Raw genomic sequence first — 17,933 nt, forward strand, 5'->3', positions numbered from 1 at the left:
ACATGGTGTTGGGCTAATCTGCTGCCGGCGATCGAACCGTGATCCCCAGATTCCGGAGTCAGTAACCCTGGCCGCGGCGCCACACCTCTTCCACGCACATGTTAACTAAACACTTCTGCCTTGACAGTCTGGTTCTTCTTGATGAGCACTTTGCCCATTTGGTCTTCTAGGACTTTTTGATCTGAATCAGTTCGCAGACCCACCTCTTGGGAGTATTGCCTTGGCATGTATTGTAAGGTAAGGAATCTACGGTTCAAAGTCTCTATCAGATGAACAAGTTACTTACCTTTAGTAACTTATCTAGTATAGGCTCTACCTGCAGATTCCTCACAGACCCCCCAACCTCTCAGTTTCTGAGAACAGGTCTTCCTACCTGTAAGGTCCGTTTAGCCCTTAGTTTCTGCATACTGGTAATCCTTCTGGCGTGGCTCCGTGCTTCTAGTGCGGAAAGAGTCACGTAAAGAAAATGAAATCTGAGCACGGAGGTGGCATCTATATAGGCACTATGCGTGTCCCACCCAGTGCGGCCGATGCGGAGCTGATCGGAGCCACCTACCAGCGTGTAGAGGTACTGCTCAACATTTTTGGGATCCAGACTGACACCTGGAAAATATTCTATGGTAAAGAATGTGCAGCTAGATAGTCTACCCAAAAAGGCATTGCTAAAGGTAAGTAACTTGTTCTTCCAGTCCCGCCCCTACATTGCTGGGATGCCTTAAAGTTGATAATGGAAGAGAGTCTATGGACTGCAAGTGGCTGCATAAATGTGACCATAAAACAGTACTTTTCTGTAATCTGACACTCTTGACTGTTGGAAATTCAATAATGAAATAGGTAATGCGGACAATCACAAAAGGGACACTTTTCCCCGTTTTTTTCAAATATCTATAAAGTGCACATCTAAATACTTTCCCCACCGAACATTGCTGCTGAAATTTAGTTTTTCCATTGGTTAGTTCTTAGAATAACATTTGAAATGCATCTCTTAGTAAGTAAAATTATAAAATAACCTGAGTGCTTTCCCTAATGCTAAATAAACCATGTTTATTCTTTTTGGAAAAGAAATAGCTTCCATTAAATATCCCTCCTGTTTTGCTATCTTTATTGTAGAAAGATGTTTTTCAGTTAAAAGATTTGGAGAAGATTGCACCCAAAGAAAAAGGAATAAGTAAGTATTGGTAGCTTTTTATTCTGACTAATACATGACAAAACTCCTCTCGATTTTCGAGTGTGAATTCCCGCTCTGCAGATACCAGACTTGAACTGACAACCTAAGTTGAACGTGGATGTGGAAACAAGGTGAGAATCATGTCTGAGATGAGAACGTTTGTCAATCTGAAAAACAATAGTGATGCTGATGCCATATATATGTAAAACAGTGTCCACCGTGAGACTCTTTTCAGACTACTATAGGCAACCCTCTTACATCAGTATGGGGCACCCTCCATTAAATGTGGTATTTCTAAACACCAAGTTGTACCTACACCCTTTGGTAATCTTTCATTTCAAAGGAGTGCAAACAACGATCAAGGAAAATATATATACTGACACTGGTTTCTGTGATACTTATTGTATTATTTGCAAAAAGTGGTATATGCAGATAATAGTATATTGAATAATGTAAGTGCAGGCGACGTAGTACTCAAGTGTGACAACGATCTATCAAAATATACACATAAGAAACAAGATATAAAAGTTCACTGGTTATGTATTTATAAGGGTGAAAACGTGTATATTCCATATCTGAAAGAAACACATTAGTGATTGATTCCTTACCTTAGAATAACCCCCAGGCGTCAGACTGGATCCGGAAAGCTTTCGTCAGCAGTACCACTAAACATCGGTAGACGTCGTCGTATGGCTCCCCGTACGTCGTTGGCGTCGTAGTCGCCGAGATGACGTCGCTGGAGCTACCTAGACACGCGCTGATGTCAGTGCGTTCTTTTTCCTCACCAGCAAGCGCTGATCCGGAGAGAGCGGTAGGTACCCCCAGTCAATTTTCAACTGACCTTTTTTGGGACTTCTGTTTTTTTTAGTCTTTGACTCCTGGTGTGTAGGGATGCTCGGTTTTAGGTCCTGCGTGGCTTGTCCCCGCACGATGCCGATGACGGATCTGCACTGTGAGTGTCTCTACTGTCTGGGGCACGGCCACGACTCTGAGTCGTGCCGCGAATGCCAGGTCCTGGCTCCAAAAACTTTGCGGGAGAGGTCCCGAAAGTTGCTGCAGGACCAGGAGTCGGCTGGGACGTTCAGGGACCGGTCGCCGAGCCGCCATCACCATCGTTCGACGAAGTCTTCGCACTCAGGTAAGGGGAAGCACAAGAAGTCAAAGAAGCGATGTCGCTCTTCGTCTTCCCCTAGCTTGTCGCGCGACACGGCTGAGGGTGTGTGTGTGTGGCTCTGCCCCTGCAGCTCTGGCGGAGCATACGCAGTTGCCGATGGCCTTCCTGCCCTTTCCGGGTCCATTGGCGACTCCGTCCCAGCTGCAGGAGTTCCTGTCAGCCCTGGCACGCATCTTTGGCCCGTCAGGCCCCGTCGGCATGCCTTCGGGCCCGCTGGTCCGACTAGGGGTCCTCACTCTTCTACGTCATCAGCTCCATCCCGACGTCGTCGACGACTCTGATCTCGACGCCGAGAGACCCCCATGGATCCATGTTTGGATCCTAGCCGATGTCGGCTGGCCTTGTACGACCTCCACCGACGTCGCCGCCACCGACATCGGCCAGCTCCCTGACCAACGCCATCCCGAGCCTCCACCCCGACGTGGGGACGGTGCTGGACCGGTGTCGATTTACGCCAATTCTGACTCCAATGGGGAATTTCTATCCCTCTCTCCATCCACCTCCTTCTTTTCCGCCTGCCCAGCAGGTTGTGGAGGATGGGGAGGACTGGGAGGGGTCTGAGGACCCTCTCGCAGCCCAGTGCGAGTTAGACCCGGACTGGAAAGAAGAAATGGAGGATGCAGGTAACCTGGAATTTACTCCAGAACCTAGCACACTATCTACTCCTACCGTGGCTATGTAGGAGGGTGGTACATATTCTGTGGTGTTGCTTAGGGCGGCCGAGGCTCTCCACCTCGAGCTCCCTATGGTGGCCGTCAGACTAACCTCCTGACAGAAGTGCCTCAGCCGGTGTTTTCTCTACGGAGCGGCTGCTGTCCTTCAATGACGCACTTTCGGATGTTCTTTTGGGCACCTGGTCCAGGCCCAACACAGGGGCTCCTGTGGATAAGAACCGTGGCCCGACGCCATTGCCCAGCCCTGGGCGACCCCATTTTCCTCTCCCAACACCCTACCCCTGAGAGTTTGGATGTCTAAGCTTCTGCGTCCCCTAGCGCATTCCCTTCTGCACCTCCAGTCAGGGAATCCAAGAAACTGGAACAGTTTGGGAAGAACATTTTTACCTCTGCCAGTTCAGGCCTGCGGTCTGTGAATACTGCATGCCTCTTGGGCCATTATATCCATTCTGTATGGGACGCGGTTGCGCAGGTGCTGCCTCAGTGTCCGGAGAAGGCCCGAACTGTGCTTTCTCAAGCTATTGCTGAGGGGAGTGATGCAGCCACGTTCACAATTCGTTGTGGCCTTGACACCGCTGACTCGCCTGGCAGACCGATTTCCTCGACAGTGATGCTACCCCGCCGCACCTGGCTGAGGACGACGGGCTTTTCCAGGGATGTACAGAACACTCTGATGGACATGCCCTTTGATGGCACTCGCCTTTTTGGTGACAAGGCAGACACTGCGTTGGAGTGTTTTAAGGACTCACGGGCAACGGCCAAGTCCTTGGGCCTTTCGGCCACGTGCACTCCTTCTGCTTTTCACTCCTTTCGTGGCCAAGGAAGGGGCGCCAAAACACGTTTGTTTCAGAGCCACAGGCCTGCGCAGCAACAGTCTCAGCACAGCTGCGGATGTGGGACCCGCAGAGGTGGGTCACCGGCCAGCAGGCGGGTCAGTCCACCACCTCTCCTGCAGGAGGCCAGAAGTAGGTTGTGGATGCTACTCCCACTACTTCCTGGTTCCGAAAAAGGACAAGGGCCTGCGTCCTCTTTTAGACCTTCGGCACGTCAATTGCTTCCTCCGGAAGGGTAAGTTCAAGATGCTCACACTTGCTCAGGTCTTGTCTGCCCTAAACCCGCAAGACTGGATGGTAGCTTTGGACTTGCAGGACGCTTACTTTCATATCCCCATCCTGCCGGCCCACCGGCATTATCGCAGTTCACGGTAGGCCACGAGCACTTTCAGTTCACTGTGCTCCCTTTTGGCCTTACCAACGCCCCTCTGGTGTTCAGAAAAGTGATGGCGGTGGTCGCAGCTCATCCGCGTAGATCAGGGGTTTCAGTCTTCCCCTATCTCAACAACTGGCTGGTGAAGGCGGGTTCGCCCCAGGCAGTTGTCTCCCACCCCAGACGACAGCTGATCTCCTGCATTTGCTGGGGTTCTCCAACAACGTGCCGAAGTCGCACCTGATTCCCTCTCAGATGCTCCTTTTCATCAGAGCGATTCTGGACACGGCGCAGTTTCGGTTTTATCCTCCTGAACAGCGAGTCCAGGACATTCGGGCTATGATTCCGATCTTTCGGCCCTTGTCCTGGGTTTCGGTCAGGATGACCTTGAGGCTGCTGGGCCTCATGGCCTCCTGCATCCTGCTGACCAATCATGCTGGATGGCATATGCGGGCTCTGCAGTGGGACCTGAAGTTCCAGTGGGCGCAGCATCAAGGGGACCTGTCCGAGTATGTCCAGATCTCGGAGGGGAACTGCACAACAGTTTCAGTGGTGGCTCACAAACCAGCGTTGGGTCAGCGGCAGTTCCATCTCCCTTCCCCAACCGGAGCACACAGTGGTGATGGATGCATCCCTCCTGGGATTGGGCAGCCACATGGGAGAGGCGGCAATCAGAGGCCTCTGGTCTCAGGCGGAGTCCAGGCTGCATATCAACCTTCTGGCGCTCCAGGCGATTCTACTTGCACTGAAAGCATTCCTTCCCTCTGTCAAAGGGAGAGTCGTGCAGGTGTTCACAGACAACACCTCCGCAATGTGGTATTGCAACAAACAGGGTGGGGTGGGGTCGTGGACCCTATGTCAGGAGGCTCTGCGCCTCTGGACATGGCTGGAGCATCAAGGCATTTCCTTGACGGTTCAACATCTGGCAGGTTCTTTGAACGCCAGGGCGGACTAACTCAGCTGCAGGTGCATGATGGATCACGAATGGCGTGTTCACTTGGAGGTGGCGCAAGGTCTCTTTCAACAGTGGGGAGAGCCTTGGTTAGATCTATTCGCCACCGAAGAGAACGCACAATGTCATCCCTTCTGCTTGTTATAATTTCCAAAGTGGCACTCGCTCGACGACGCTTTTCGTCACGAGTGGAGCTGCGGTCTATTGTATGCTTTTCCGCCTATACCACTTCTCCCCAGACTGCTGAAGAAGATCAGGCGCGACAGGGCCCAAGTCATTCTTGTGGCTCCGGACTGGGCTCGAAGAGTTTGGTATCCCGAGCTTCTCAGTATGAGCATGGATTCCCCGATCCGACTGCCTCTTCGAAAGGATCTTCTGTCTCAGCAGCAGGGGACGGTCTTCCACCCGAACCTGTCCAGCCTCCACCTACATGTGTGGCGATTGAGCGGCGACAGTTGATTCCTTTTGACTTGCCTCCTGAAGTCTGTGATATCATTCTGGCAGCCAGGCGTCCCTCCACTAAATTGGTATAAGAGTGCAGGTAGAACACATTTGTGGCATGGTGCACAGCAAAGACTGTGGATCCCTTTTCTGCCCCTCTTTCAGAAGTGCTTTTGTTCCTTCTATCGCTGGCCCAGCAGGGCTCTGCTCTGGGTACAATTTAGGGCTATCTTTCTGCAATTTCGGCCTTTCTCAGGCTCCCTGTTCAGCCCTCTCTTTTCAAGTCCCCTGTTGTAAATAGGTTTCTCAAAGGCTTTACTCGCCTTTTCCCTCCTATTCTGTAATGCCACAGTGGGACTTGAATCTGGTTCTTACTTATTTGATGTGCGCTCCCTTTGAGCCGCTTCACAACTGTCCTCTTCATTTATTAACTTTGAAAACTGCTTTCCTGATTGCCATCACTTCCGCTAGGCACGTGAGTGAGCTCCAGGCTCTTTCCTGTAAGCCTCCTTTTCTGTCGGTCCATCCGGACAAGGTTGTGCTTCACACTCGTCCTTCCTTCTTGCCAAAGGTTGTCACTGCCTTCCACGTCGGGCAAACTATCACCTTGCCCACTTTCTTTTCTCCTCCGCACCCTTCCAGAGAGGAAGACACTCTCCACCGCCTGGACCCAAAATGTGCACTCTCCTTTTATCTGAATCGCACACAACAGTTGCTGGTGAATGACCAGCTCTTTGTTGGCTACCTGGGCAGCAAGAAAGGCCGAGCTGTACACAAGAGGACTATCTCCTGCTTGGTCATCTTGTGTATCAAAGGCCTGTTATTTTCTGGCTCAAAAGGAGCCTCTGACGTGGTTGTGCGCCCATTCTACCAGTGCGACAGCAACTACTACTGCATTGGGAGGCGGTGTACCCCTGCAACACATCTGTCTGGCAGCCACGTGGGCCTCGCTGCACACTTTTACTAAGCATTATTGCCTTGACAATCAAGTTCGGAGAGACGGCTTCTTTGGCCGTTCTGTTCTCCGTGACTTTCTGGTGTGATCTTTGTTCGCAGACCCACCACCAGGGTTGGTATTGCTATGGTATCTATTGTAAGGTAAGGAATCTATCACTAATGTGTTTCTTTCAGATGAACAAGTTACTTACCTTTTGTAACGATATACCTGTGAAACATTAGTTAGTGATAGATTCCTTAGCGCCCCACCCATCCTCCCTGTTCTGCGAAGTGATTTCTAGGGTTAAGGTCATCCCTTTCAAGGCCCTAGTTTCAATGCACCAGTGGTCAGTATCTAGCATGGCTCTTCGTTCCTGGCGCAGAAAGGTGTGTACAGAACTGACGTTGATTGCGTGGCCGCGTCTAAGTAGCTCCAGTCATCTCGGCGACTACGACGCCAACGACGTACCTACCGATGAGCAGGGGTACTGCTGATGAAAGCTTTCTGGATCCAGTCTGACGCCGTGGGGTTATTCTAAGGTAAGGAATCCAACACTAACTAATGTTTCTTACAGATATATCGTTACTGAAGGTAAGTAACTTGTTCTACAGCATTTGAAACAGTTATTTCTCAAAACAACCAAGTGAAATCATTTGTCGTCTGACGTATTACCTGCAAGAGTATTTGAGAGACCGAAACCAAAAGGGGTTGTCAGTCTATTTACACGTCATTTACCAAGTATATATGAACCATGTCACACTAACTTACCAAGAGATATCTATTCACTGATCAAGGAATAGCTCAACTGGGTACTCGTCTAGATGTTCTGATTGATAGCTCAGTGGATTCTATTGCCAATGTCACCACCATTACCGGTGGGCATGTCTCAATCTGCCTGTGTGTGCTTCTGAAAAAATACACACAGTCAATTTGTCTTACATGGTACAAAAAAAATAACACTGAATGATAGATCCTGTGTTCACCGCATCACCATGCACTCCCTCGGTCTAGTGTGCATGTGCCTACACTATGGGGACGCACAGTGGTCAAGTCTCAGAAGAACATTGCATGCGAAGTTACCTTGCAGGAAATAAGTCAGACGACTATTGTCCTGAGGAGACCCCGAGATTCTACAGGGGTCGAAGCGTCGACAAATGGTTTCACTTGGTTGTTTTGAGAAATATCGGTTTCAAATGACGTAATGGGATATACACATGTTTTTACCTTGTAAATACATAACCAGGAGCTTTTATATCTTGTTTCCTATGTATATATTTTAATATATCGTTGTCACACTTGAGCACAGCGTCACCTGCACTTACGTTATTCACTATACTATTATCTGAATATAGAGCTTTTTTACAAATACAATAATTATCACAGAAGCCAATGTCAGTATATATTTTCCTTGCTCGTTGTTACTGTTTAGGTACCACTTGATGTTTAGAAATACCACATTTGATGGAGGCTGCTCCGAATTGATGTAAGAGGGTCTGAAAAGAGCACCACTGTGGATACTGTTTTTCATATAAGTAACATTGACCCTGGTCCCCGTGGGCATAGAAGGGTTGTCCTTTTGAGAATACATGCTGATGCCATTTAGACCCCGATGTCTAGACTAGAGCTTGAGAGAGAGAGAGATGAGTTCTCTATGGTCCGCATAGAGGAAGTACAAAATATCTAACACACGCTATACCTTTTCTTAAAAGCACACATCCTGTGGTTCTTTGCTAATGAAGTGTCTATTTAAACCCATTTATTGTGAATTTGCCTTTAGTAAGCATGGATGGCAAAAAACTAATCTTAACTATTGAGCAGACTGGCTGCTAGCAACACGTGTTTTTCCACCACTCAAATATTCATATGTTCTAGTAACTACTCATTGTTTTATAAATGGTTTGTAAATGCAGCATTATATTTTTCTTAATGTGTTATGTAGGATATTAGTAGCTTAGATACACGTTCAACTCGCTTGATAAATTAATTGTTTAAGAAATTGAATAATAAATGTCTGTAAGTGTATGGTGGCTGGAAAAACGCCACAACTAAGGGAATTGTAATAGTACGTCGTATTAATCTGTTTTTCTTACACCTCGATTTTGAGAGCAGAAGAGACGTTTGGAGTGTCGTTATAGCAACAAAGCTCATATTTCAGTTGTTGTTGGCAACAGTTCTGCTCGGCTGTTGCATCAATATTATCTCATGTCTTTTGACTATATAAATGTTAGATGTGGGCGAGGTCACAAAGAAAAGCTCTTTCAACATATTGAGAAAAAGACACCATTGTCACATTTCTTTGTGCTTTGTCTGAGTGCTGATTATTACTTTGTGTAAATTATAATATATATATATATATATGTGTGTGTATATATATATATATATATGTTAATGTGCAAACCTTTCAAATCCAGACAAGGAGCAGACTCGAGCCCAGCTTCGTGGTGCGTAAAGATTTGTTTATTTTCAACAAAATAATCCAAACACCCGACGCGTTTCGGTGCAGCCGCACCTTGGTCACGGGTAAAACAGTTTTCTTTGTCAATGCATTTAAAGTGTTCAAAGTATAAAAAGTAAAGTAGGACTACCTGTCCCAACAAACGTGAATACTTGTAAACTTGGCTGCCATCTTTGAATGGTAAAAATTATAAGTATCAATACATTCACCTTGAGTGAGTTCTGAATTATCAATATGATCACGCCATATGCCATTGTTTGATCCAATCAGCGTTTCGCACGATAATTACATTATTCCATTTCATGTTTTGTATAACATTGTATCATTAATACATATGGGCGATTTCCGTTTAATACAGCCATTCAATTCTGCCCCTGTGGGCTAACTGTTACCTCAACGGACAATCAAATTTCATTCCCCTCTGGGAACTCACATTAAATCTCAACATTCCCGGAATTTGTCTCAATTCTGCCAAAGTGGGCTTATACTCATTGAACAAAGCTCAATTGTATATACAGTAATGTCATGGCCTGATCACTTAAAGAAATTTAATTTAACTCTAGAGATTTACAAAATTGTTCATTCTGATACTACATTGCTCAGTGCACGGTTCATTACACCAATATGCCCTGCGATTCTCTATAGGCAGCTGTTGTTTTCTCATCCATGTTGTGTGCAGACTATTCGTCTCCTACAAAATAAAAATGTGAAATCACTATAATGTATGTGCAAGTTAAAAACCATACAGAAGCTTCAAATCAATTACAGAATTCTCATGCGTTAATTGTACACTATGAGTGCGCCTAAACAATGGTTCAGCCTAGATGTGCCGACATCTCCTCATCTTTATTCAGTCCTAGAGGTTGGACTGTATCATATTTGATTATTAATCTTGATTCCAGCTGACGTAAGTCTCTCACCCTATTTCCCCCTCTTTCTGAAATAGGAATCCTATCCAAGGCACAAAATTGTAAAAGATTCACATTTTTTGGGTGAAAATCTATGAAATGTTTGGCTGTAGGGTAATTTTTGTCTTCATTCACAATTGCCCTAGTGTGCTCCAGGACTCGTTTCTTCACCTGGTCTATTGTGCTCCCAATATATACAAGTGGACAGGGACAGCATAATGCATAGACACAGAAGTCTGATTTGCACGTTAAGTGCTTCTGTATCATAAATGGTTTCTGAGTGTTTGACAGTAGCAGTTCCTTCCTGTTAACACTGTTCTTGCAGGCTTTACATGCCCTGCATGTAAAGGAACCTTTTATTGCTTTTAGGTCAGTTTTGATTCCATTTCATGTTTTGCATAACATTGTATCATTAATACATATGGGCGATTTCCGTTTAATACAGCCATTCAATTCTGCCCCTGTGGGCTAACTGTGACCTCAACGGACAACCCACTTTATTAAAATTTTCTGTATCATAATACAAAGAAAACCAGGAAACCCAATCAATGGACCGGTCAGCTGCCTTTGACACGGTCGACCATCAGATCTTGGTCGATCGTGTCTATAGTGCCGGGCTCCATGGCCTTTCTCTAGGATGGATTACCTCCTTTCTCAGTAATCGCTTTCAATCGGTTTGCCTGGCTGGTTTCAGGGCTGAACAAACTAAATTGATGTGTGGGGTCCCACAGGGCTCTGCTCTGTCACCACTTCTTTTTAATTTGTACATCCTCCCCTTGATTACAGCCTTGCGCAAGAGGAAGGTTGTGGTGTTCAACTATGCTGATGACCTTCAGCTGATCCTTAACATCGATCCATCCACTTCATCGATCTCCTATTTCCAATCTATAATGCTTTTCATCAGTGACTGGATGAATGCTAATCAACTGAAATTAAATCCAGACAAAACAGAGCTGATTCTCACGGGCGGCGTGGCCAACCCGTGGAATTCGAACTTCTGGCCCACTTCATTAGGGAGTCCCCCCGCCCCGGCACTGTCAGTGAAAAGCTTGGGGATCATGATCAGCTGTGATCTTACCATGAAGGCTCAGGTCAGCTCGGTGGTCTCAGCATGCTTTTATCATCTGCGCAAAATTAGGAAAATCAGCAGGTTCCTTTCCACAGAAGCCCTGACCCAGGTGTCCTTGCACTTGTCATTTCGCGTATCGATTACGTCAACTCCCTCTATGTGGGCATTCCTGCCTATCAAGCACTCCACCTGCAACGTGCTCAGAATCAGGCGGCCAGACTCATTTTTGGACAGCCTAAACATTCTCATGTGAAGCCCTTACTGAAAAGTCTACATTGGCTTCCTATTCTCCAACGCTGCTTGTTTAAACTGGGCTGTACTATTCATAAAGCCCTGTCAGGACGTGGCCCCGCCTTCATTGCCCTAAACATCCAGCGGTACCTTCCATCTCGCGATCTACGCTCTTCTAATAAAAACCTTTTGGTGTCCCATGCCTTTAAACGGAAGAAACACGGTGGCCTCAGATACACGACTTTGGCCCCTCAATTTTGGAACACTCTTCCCCCTAACCTGCGCATGACGGACTCGTATACCCAATTCAGGAAATTACTCAAAACCTGGCTTTTCTCCCACGCATATGACTGATACTCATTCTCTGCTCAGCACGACGTTCGGTCCTGTTCATAGCGCCAAGAAACCGTTTGGTGAACGTGCGCTCAAGAAATACATTTTAACATAACATAACAATGGTTGGGGATGTCATTTTCTGTTTTGAAACTCTTGCCTTTCCTCAAGGCCTTGTTTCTTCCATATAATTCTGAATATCTGCAATGCATACATGATATGTATTTTGTCTGTGGTTATTTATGCTTTCGGCTCCTGATTCTGAAACAACTAAAGATGATGCAATACTCTGTTTGGAATCATTGTAAATATGTTATCATTTGAAATCCTCAAGTCTTTGACTAAACATCGACCTTCATCTGCTTGGATTACACATTCCAAAGCTAATTAAAACCACTACATATATTACTCATAGTCCCTTTATACGCTTTGGCACATCCCTGTAATATAGTTCCCAAGGAAAGGAGTCATCCACTGGTAAAAAAAAGTGTTTTGGGGCGGTTTTCTGTAAGCTATCTTTGGTTTATTTTCATCATATATTGGCATTTCAACAGCATTGTATTATTCATTAGTCTCTCCCTCATTATATCCCTCTGTTTCTTAACGAACTTATCTTAAACTCCTTTTAATTTTCTGCACATGGGTGCACTTGCAGAACACCTACATAAACAGGTCTTTGTCATTGCGCAAGGCTGTTATAAAGTAAATAATAATAATAAAAGAGTTTGTAAAGCGCCTGGTTACACTAGTAAGTGTGCCCCCGCCCTGCGGCAGGAGGATGCTACATGAGATGCAATAAGAAGAAAGCAGGCTGAAACATAAAAGCTCTATTTCTGGAAGAGCCATGTTTTCAGTTTTTTCCGAAAGTTTTTCAGATTGTTCCATCCAAAGATCCAGGGGAAGCGCGTTCCACTGTTTAGCGGCCAGGTAGCAAAAGGATCGGCCCCCCATTCTCATTCTTTTTATCACTGGGATTTGAACCAGCCCCGAGCCCCAAGAGCGTAAGGCCCTGGGAGGAGTATAGGGGGGCAGTAGGTTGTATAGGTAATTCGGGCCTTTCCTCATCAGGATCTGTTGACTAATACATAGGGCTTTGAATAGAATTCTTTCCTTTACTGGGAGCCAGTGTAGAGTAGTTCGGGCATTTTTGGACGAGGCTCTCCTAGGAAGCATCAGGACTAGGCGGGCAGCTGCGTGTTGGATCTATTGTAATCTTTGCACGCTCTTATTACTGGTGCCTATATAGAGTGCATTACTGTAGTCCAGGCAAGAGGTGACAAGTGCGTGGACTAGGGTTTTCCTGGCAGCTAACGGGAGCACATCTAAGGTCTTCCGGAGGCCTTTCATTATGCCAAAGTACTTTCCAGCCCCAGTCCTGGTGTGGTTATCGAAAGAGAGAGTCTAACCACATCCCCAGGTTTTTACCTCCTCCTTTGGGGTGGGGGTTGTACCCAGAGTCTGCGGCCATCATCTTGGTGACCATATCGAGGGAGCCTTACCCACAATTAGGAGCTTGGTCTTGCCGCCATTCAGCTTTAAGAAGTTGTTAGCCAGCCAGACTGCAAGCTCTTGTAGGCATGTGAAGAAGTTAGCAGCAGCTTCTTCCTGAGATTGGGACAGAGATATTACAAGCTGCGTGTCTTCCTCATATGACACGACACTGATGCCGATTTTTCAATGATTTTTGACAGAGGGGCCATATACAGATTAAAAAGCATAGGGCTAAGTATCGAGCCCTGGGGAACTCCCTGACCTAACCTGATATTCTTGGAGTAGTACGGCCCTTGGAATACTTGAAAACTCCTGTCCTGTAGGAAAGAGCTTATCCATTTCAGAGCCAGGTTGCTCAGTCCACTTTCCTTAAGGCGCTGAAGGAGTATGGGATGGGCCACGGTGTTGAATGCGGCGCTAAGGTCCAGCAGAATCAGCGCCACCGTTTGTCCTGCATCGACCGGTCTGCGGATGAGTTCAGTGGACCGAAGCAACGCCAACTTTGTTGCCCAGAATCCCGATTGCGTGGGGTGGAGTAGACTGGCCTGGTTCATGTGCACGGTTAACTGAGCATTGACCGTCTTTTCCGCAATGTTGACGAAAAAAGGTAGGAGTGATATTGGTTGAAGATTCTCCAACTGGCTGGCGCTAACACCAGGTTTATTTTAATAGGGACAACCGCTGCCTCTTTCCACCATTGGGGGACTACTACTTCCTCAAAAGAGAGTCTGATGAGGTGCCTAATGTAAGGACCCAGAATGTACATACTCTCCCTCATATTTCTCGGTTTCATAGGATCTCTCGGGGAGCCTGACTTGATGTTTAAAGCTATGGATTTGAGATCGCCAAGGGGGGACGGCTAAAACTGGAGAGGCAGGAAGCCTCCTCCATGTTACATACTCCCGTCCGATCAGATTTCCCGCTATGTGCCTCCTCCAGGAAGGTTGAGTAGATCCTCTCTACTTTGTCAGAGAAATAATCTGCTCTCAAGTTGCATGATTCAACAGAGTCTTTGCTAGGGGCGGTGGTTCTGTCAAGGGACGAAAGCTCTTTAAAAATCACAAATAGCATTCTAGAGGAATTTTCGGCTAGTTCAATCTTCATATTGTAGTACGCAGCTCGCGTCTTCCTTATTAGAGAATGATACTGCTTAAGACTGGTTTTATATGTGGCCTTCCTGTTTTCTGAGAAATCTTCTCTCCGCCTATGTTCCAGACGTTTACAGGAGGACTTCACAGCCTTCAGCTCCTCGTTGAACCATGGTGCGGATCTAGACTGTCTCTTTGGAGCACTGGTGGCCCATGGCGCTACCTTGTCAAGCGCCTCACTAATATGTTGATCTAAAGCACTACAGGCCGTTTCAACTTTACTCCCTTCTGGTGGTCTCCCCTGCTGTAGAGCAAGATTGAACTTGGTTGCCGAGAAACTGGCCCATTTCATCTGGGGTCTACCTGGTCTGATTTTAACACAGCTTGGGAATAAAAATACTAAAGGGAATGACATAATGATCTGTCCATGGGACTGGAATTGGAGTATCAACCCTAAGCTCTCCCCAATTGGCAAAAATAGGGTCAAGTAAGTGTCCATGCTGATGAGTCGGGAGAGTAGATTGTAGCACTAATTGAAGCTCAGCCAGCTCCTGGCGGAGTTCTTGCGCCGGGACATTATCCCTGTTGTCAAAGTGTAGGTTGAGGTCACCCAGCACCAGCACCTTGGCATATCGTAGTGCTAGTTGTATGACGTATTCTCTAAGACTGATAGCGAATTGTCAAACTGGACCAGGTGGTCGGTATATCAAAAGGCCTTTAATGACATGGGTATTGTCCACTGCAATATTGAAGAGACCCGCCTCACTGGCCTCTACTGCCAGCCTCTCCAGGGAGCATTCTACCAACAGTTTATGGATCATTGCTATCCCACCCCCTCTGCTTATAGGGCGATCCAGTCTTAAGATCCCATAATTCAGGGCGAGGGCCTCGAGGATATCCGGTGCAGAGTCCTCATTCAGCCATGTTTCGGTTAATAGCATGATGTCTGGTTGGTTATCCATGAGAAGATCGTAGAGCTCATGTTTATGCTTGCTTAGGGACCTACAGTTGACCAATGTCATTTGGAAGTCGTATTCCTTTCCAAATTTCCCCTGGTTAATCATCAATGCATAGGGAGAGTGATCACATTTTTGCCCCGTGAGACCTATCTGTATACTATGCGCACATAAGTTGGATATGGAGGGGCGCATCGTGTGAAGTTCTTCAGAGGTGTAATTGCAGGCGGTTGAAAAATGGGCAGGGATTCTGGCCCCGGGATCCGGACGGGCGCAGATGGGCTTGCCTATGGCGCACCGGTGGCGTGCCTGCTGCGCGTCCTTCCTGGCATGCGCCCTAAGTAGTCCCCTCCTGCCTCCACACTAGACCGCTGACTGGGTCTAGAACTGGGAGACCGGAAGCACTACTCCTTCCTTCCCTGCACTCTGTTCAATCGGCACTGAAAACGCAGTGACGGACCTGGGAGTGAGGAGTTGCACAGGATCAAGCAAGTGAATGGTTTAAAAAAAAATTTCAAGTGCAATTCACAAAACATTCAGCGCTTACAATGCCCAGTTGGTATTACCGCATGTCAAAGCAGCTCCCAACAGACTCTGCCACCATCTGTCTTTGCTGCAGCGCGCACTTCCTGGCATGCGCCCTAAGTAGTCCCCTCCCGCCTTCACACTAGACCGCTGACTGGTTCTAGAACTGTGAGACCGGAAGCACTACTCCTTCCTTCCCTCCCCTCCGTTCAATCAGCACTGAAAACGCAGTGACGGACCGGGCGGGAGGAGTTGCACAGGATCAAGCAAGTGAGTGGTTTTAACATTTTTAAAAAGTGCAATTCACAAAACATTCAGGGCTTACAATGCCCAGTTGGTATTACCGCACAAAAGTAAATACAGCTTTTCCTATTGCTTAGTCAATTATTGAAGAATCACAGTAAAGATTTCAGTGCTTGTGAGATTTCTACACATATCTTCACCTTATGGAAACATTTCCATGCACAGCTATTAAAATTCTGTGTTTCATCAGGACTAAACAAGTGAGGTTTTTTACTACTAATGTATTTTATTGTTATGTGACAAATGTTTTTCACCACTTTGGATAACTATTTGATCCTAAATGTAAAGTAGGAGAAACGTAGTCTGATTGTCTCAGTAGAAGTCTTAATAATATTTTATTTAATCGACCAATAGCATGTTCATACACATCATAAAAACTCAAATACATAGTATTACATATATAGCATTAAAAATAATGTCAAACATAATTCAAAATAATGATTTGAAATATGATTGGTCCGACTATCAAATGCACTTAAAACAGATTACAATTTTATACATTTAAAAGGACAGGGATATTAGTTAAAAAAAAAACCACATATATTCAGACTAATTGAACACCGGCATTTATTATGATACAACTTTCGATCTCAGCCACCAAGCATATAACAGGTATGTGGTTATTGAAAAAACAAGCCACTTTGTTGTATCTGACCTCAATATGCGTAAGGCTTCGAAGGGCGTGAAAAGGAAAGCCATCGACAGGCTGGAATAATCCATGATTTTGTTAGACTTGCATACGCAGGGCAGACGAAAATAAAGTGCTCAGTGGTCTCTGCAGTAGAATTACATAAAGGGCACGGATAAGTTACAGTAGCATTTGCCCAACTGAAGAATCCCTGTCCTAAACTGTAAATAAAGTGCTTGTGCCTGAGGTGGTTCAATATCCATCATATACATATCAAATTTAAAACAACTTTTAACTTAAAATTTTAGTTAAAGTGCCTCGTGCTACAGTGTCAATACCATAGGAATCGACAAAGTTCCAATATCCTTTTTTTAACAGGGGGGGGCATTTTTTTACTAATAGACTGAGGCGCCTCCCACATGGCAGCCAAACCCAATCTTAAGAGCCACACCCATACCCTATTGAACCATGATAGTTGGCCAGTCTGTCTTTGGAGGGTTAATAGTTCCACTACTGCTTCCTTTACCGGGATCTGGGTATTGTTGGTCCAGATTCAAACCCAGAACATTAGGGCTTTGAGAATCGCAAAATGAGCAATGGACTTTAGACCTAAGCCAAGGCGTAGTAGCAGTGTGGGTGTATTGGTTGGAAGATTGAGGGTTACCCGTAGGAATTTGTTTTCCGCTACTGTGAAAAGCAGCAAATCTCCTAAGACCCCCCCAATGCTGCCTGGCACAGGGTCATCTTTAATTCACCGGATTTACTATCAAAATAATGAGACAGGCGCTGGAAACTGGAAGACAAGAAACAAGTTTATTTCTCATGAGGAGAACCTGTCAACAGACACCGTGGTAATCTGCTGAGGTATTCTAACAACAGCTCTCCTGCAGGTCACTTTTATACAGTATCAGGACAAAGTAATCTGTATGATCAGTGGCTATAAGCTTGATATCCCCGACCCGGACAGGTTGTCACACAAGCCAAACATTGTTTCATCAACATGGTTGCACAAGCCCAACAGTTATTCTCTTCCCACCAAGGCCAAACAGACAATTTTATCTTGCAGCTGGACCTTGCTTCAGGGTCTAAAACATGTGAGACAGGCCAGATCTAAGAGTCCGTTCTGTTGATAAAAACAGGTCCCATTGCTGGCAGAAACAAGTCTTGCTGTGTGCAGTGCAATAAACCATGTTTGCAAGATGGTGCAGGCAATGTTGACGATCTTCATTTTGCTCTCAACAGTGGCTGTGGCGAACATAAATGAACGCCGCTTATGCACACCTAAAGTTTATCGATTCTAACATCTGTTGTGGTGTTGTACAAGTTAACATTATTATACATAAAAACAGGGGGTGAGTTACCAGCAATGATAGTCGTTTGGAGGGGAATAAGGG

General features: G+C 46.1%; 1 protein-coding gene across 1 annotated transcript in view; it reads left to right on the forward strand.

The window, feature by feature from the left end:
• MND1 (meiotic nuclear divisions 1) overlaps positions 1–17,933 on the forward strand; it is a 387,648-nt gene that overhangs the window by 104,950 nt on the left and 264,765 nt on the right. The window contains exon 3 of the mRNA XM_078676946.1: positions 1,111–1,168. Coding sequence (XP_078533072.1) covers positions 1,111–1,168 — 58 coding nt within the window. The remainder of the gene's footprint in view (positions 1–1,110; positions 1,169–17,933) is intronic.

The sequence above is a fragment of the Lissotriton helveticus genome, chromosome 2_1 (assembly GCF_964261635.1).
Source record: "Lissotriton helveticus chromosome 2_1, aLisHel1.1, whole genome shotgun sequence".
Taxonomy (NCBI): Eukaryota; Metazoa; Chordata; class Amphibia; order Caudata; family Salamandridae; genus Lissotriton; species Lissotriton helveticus.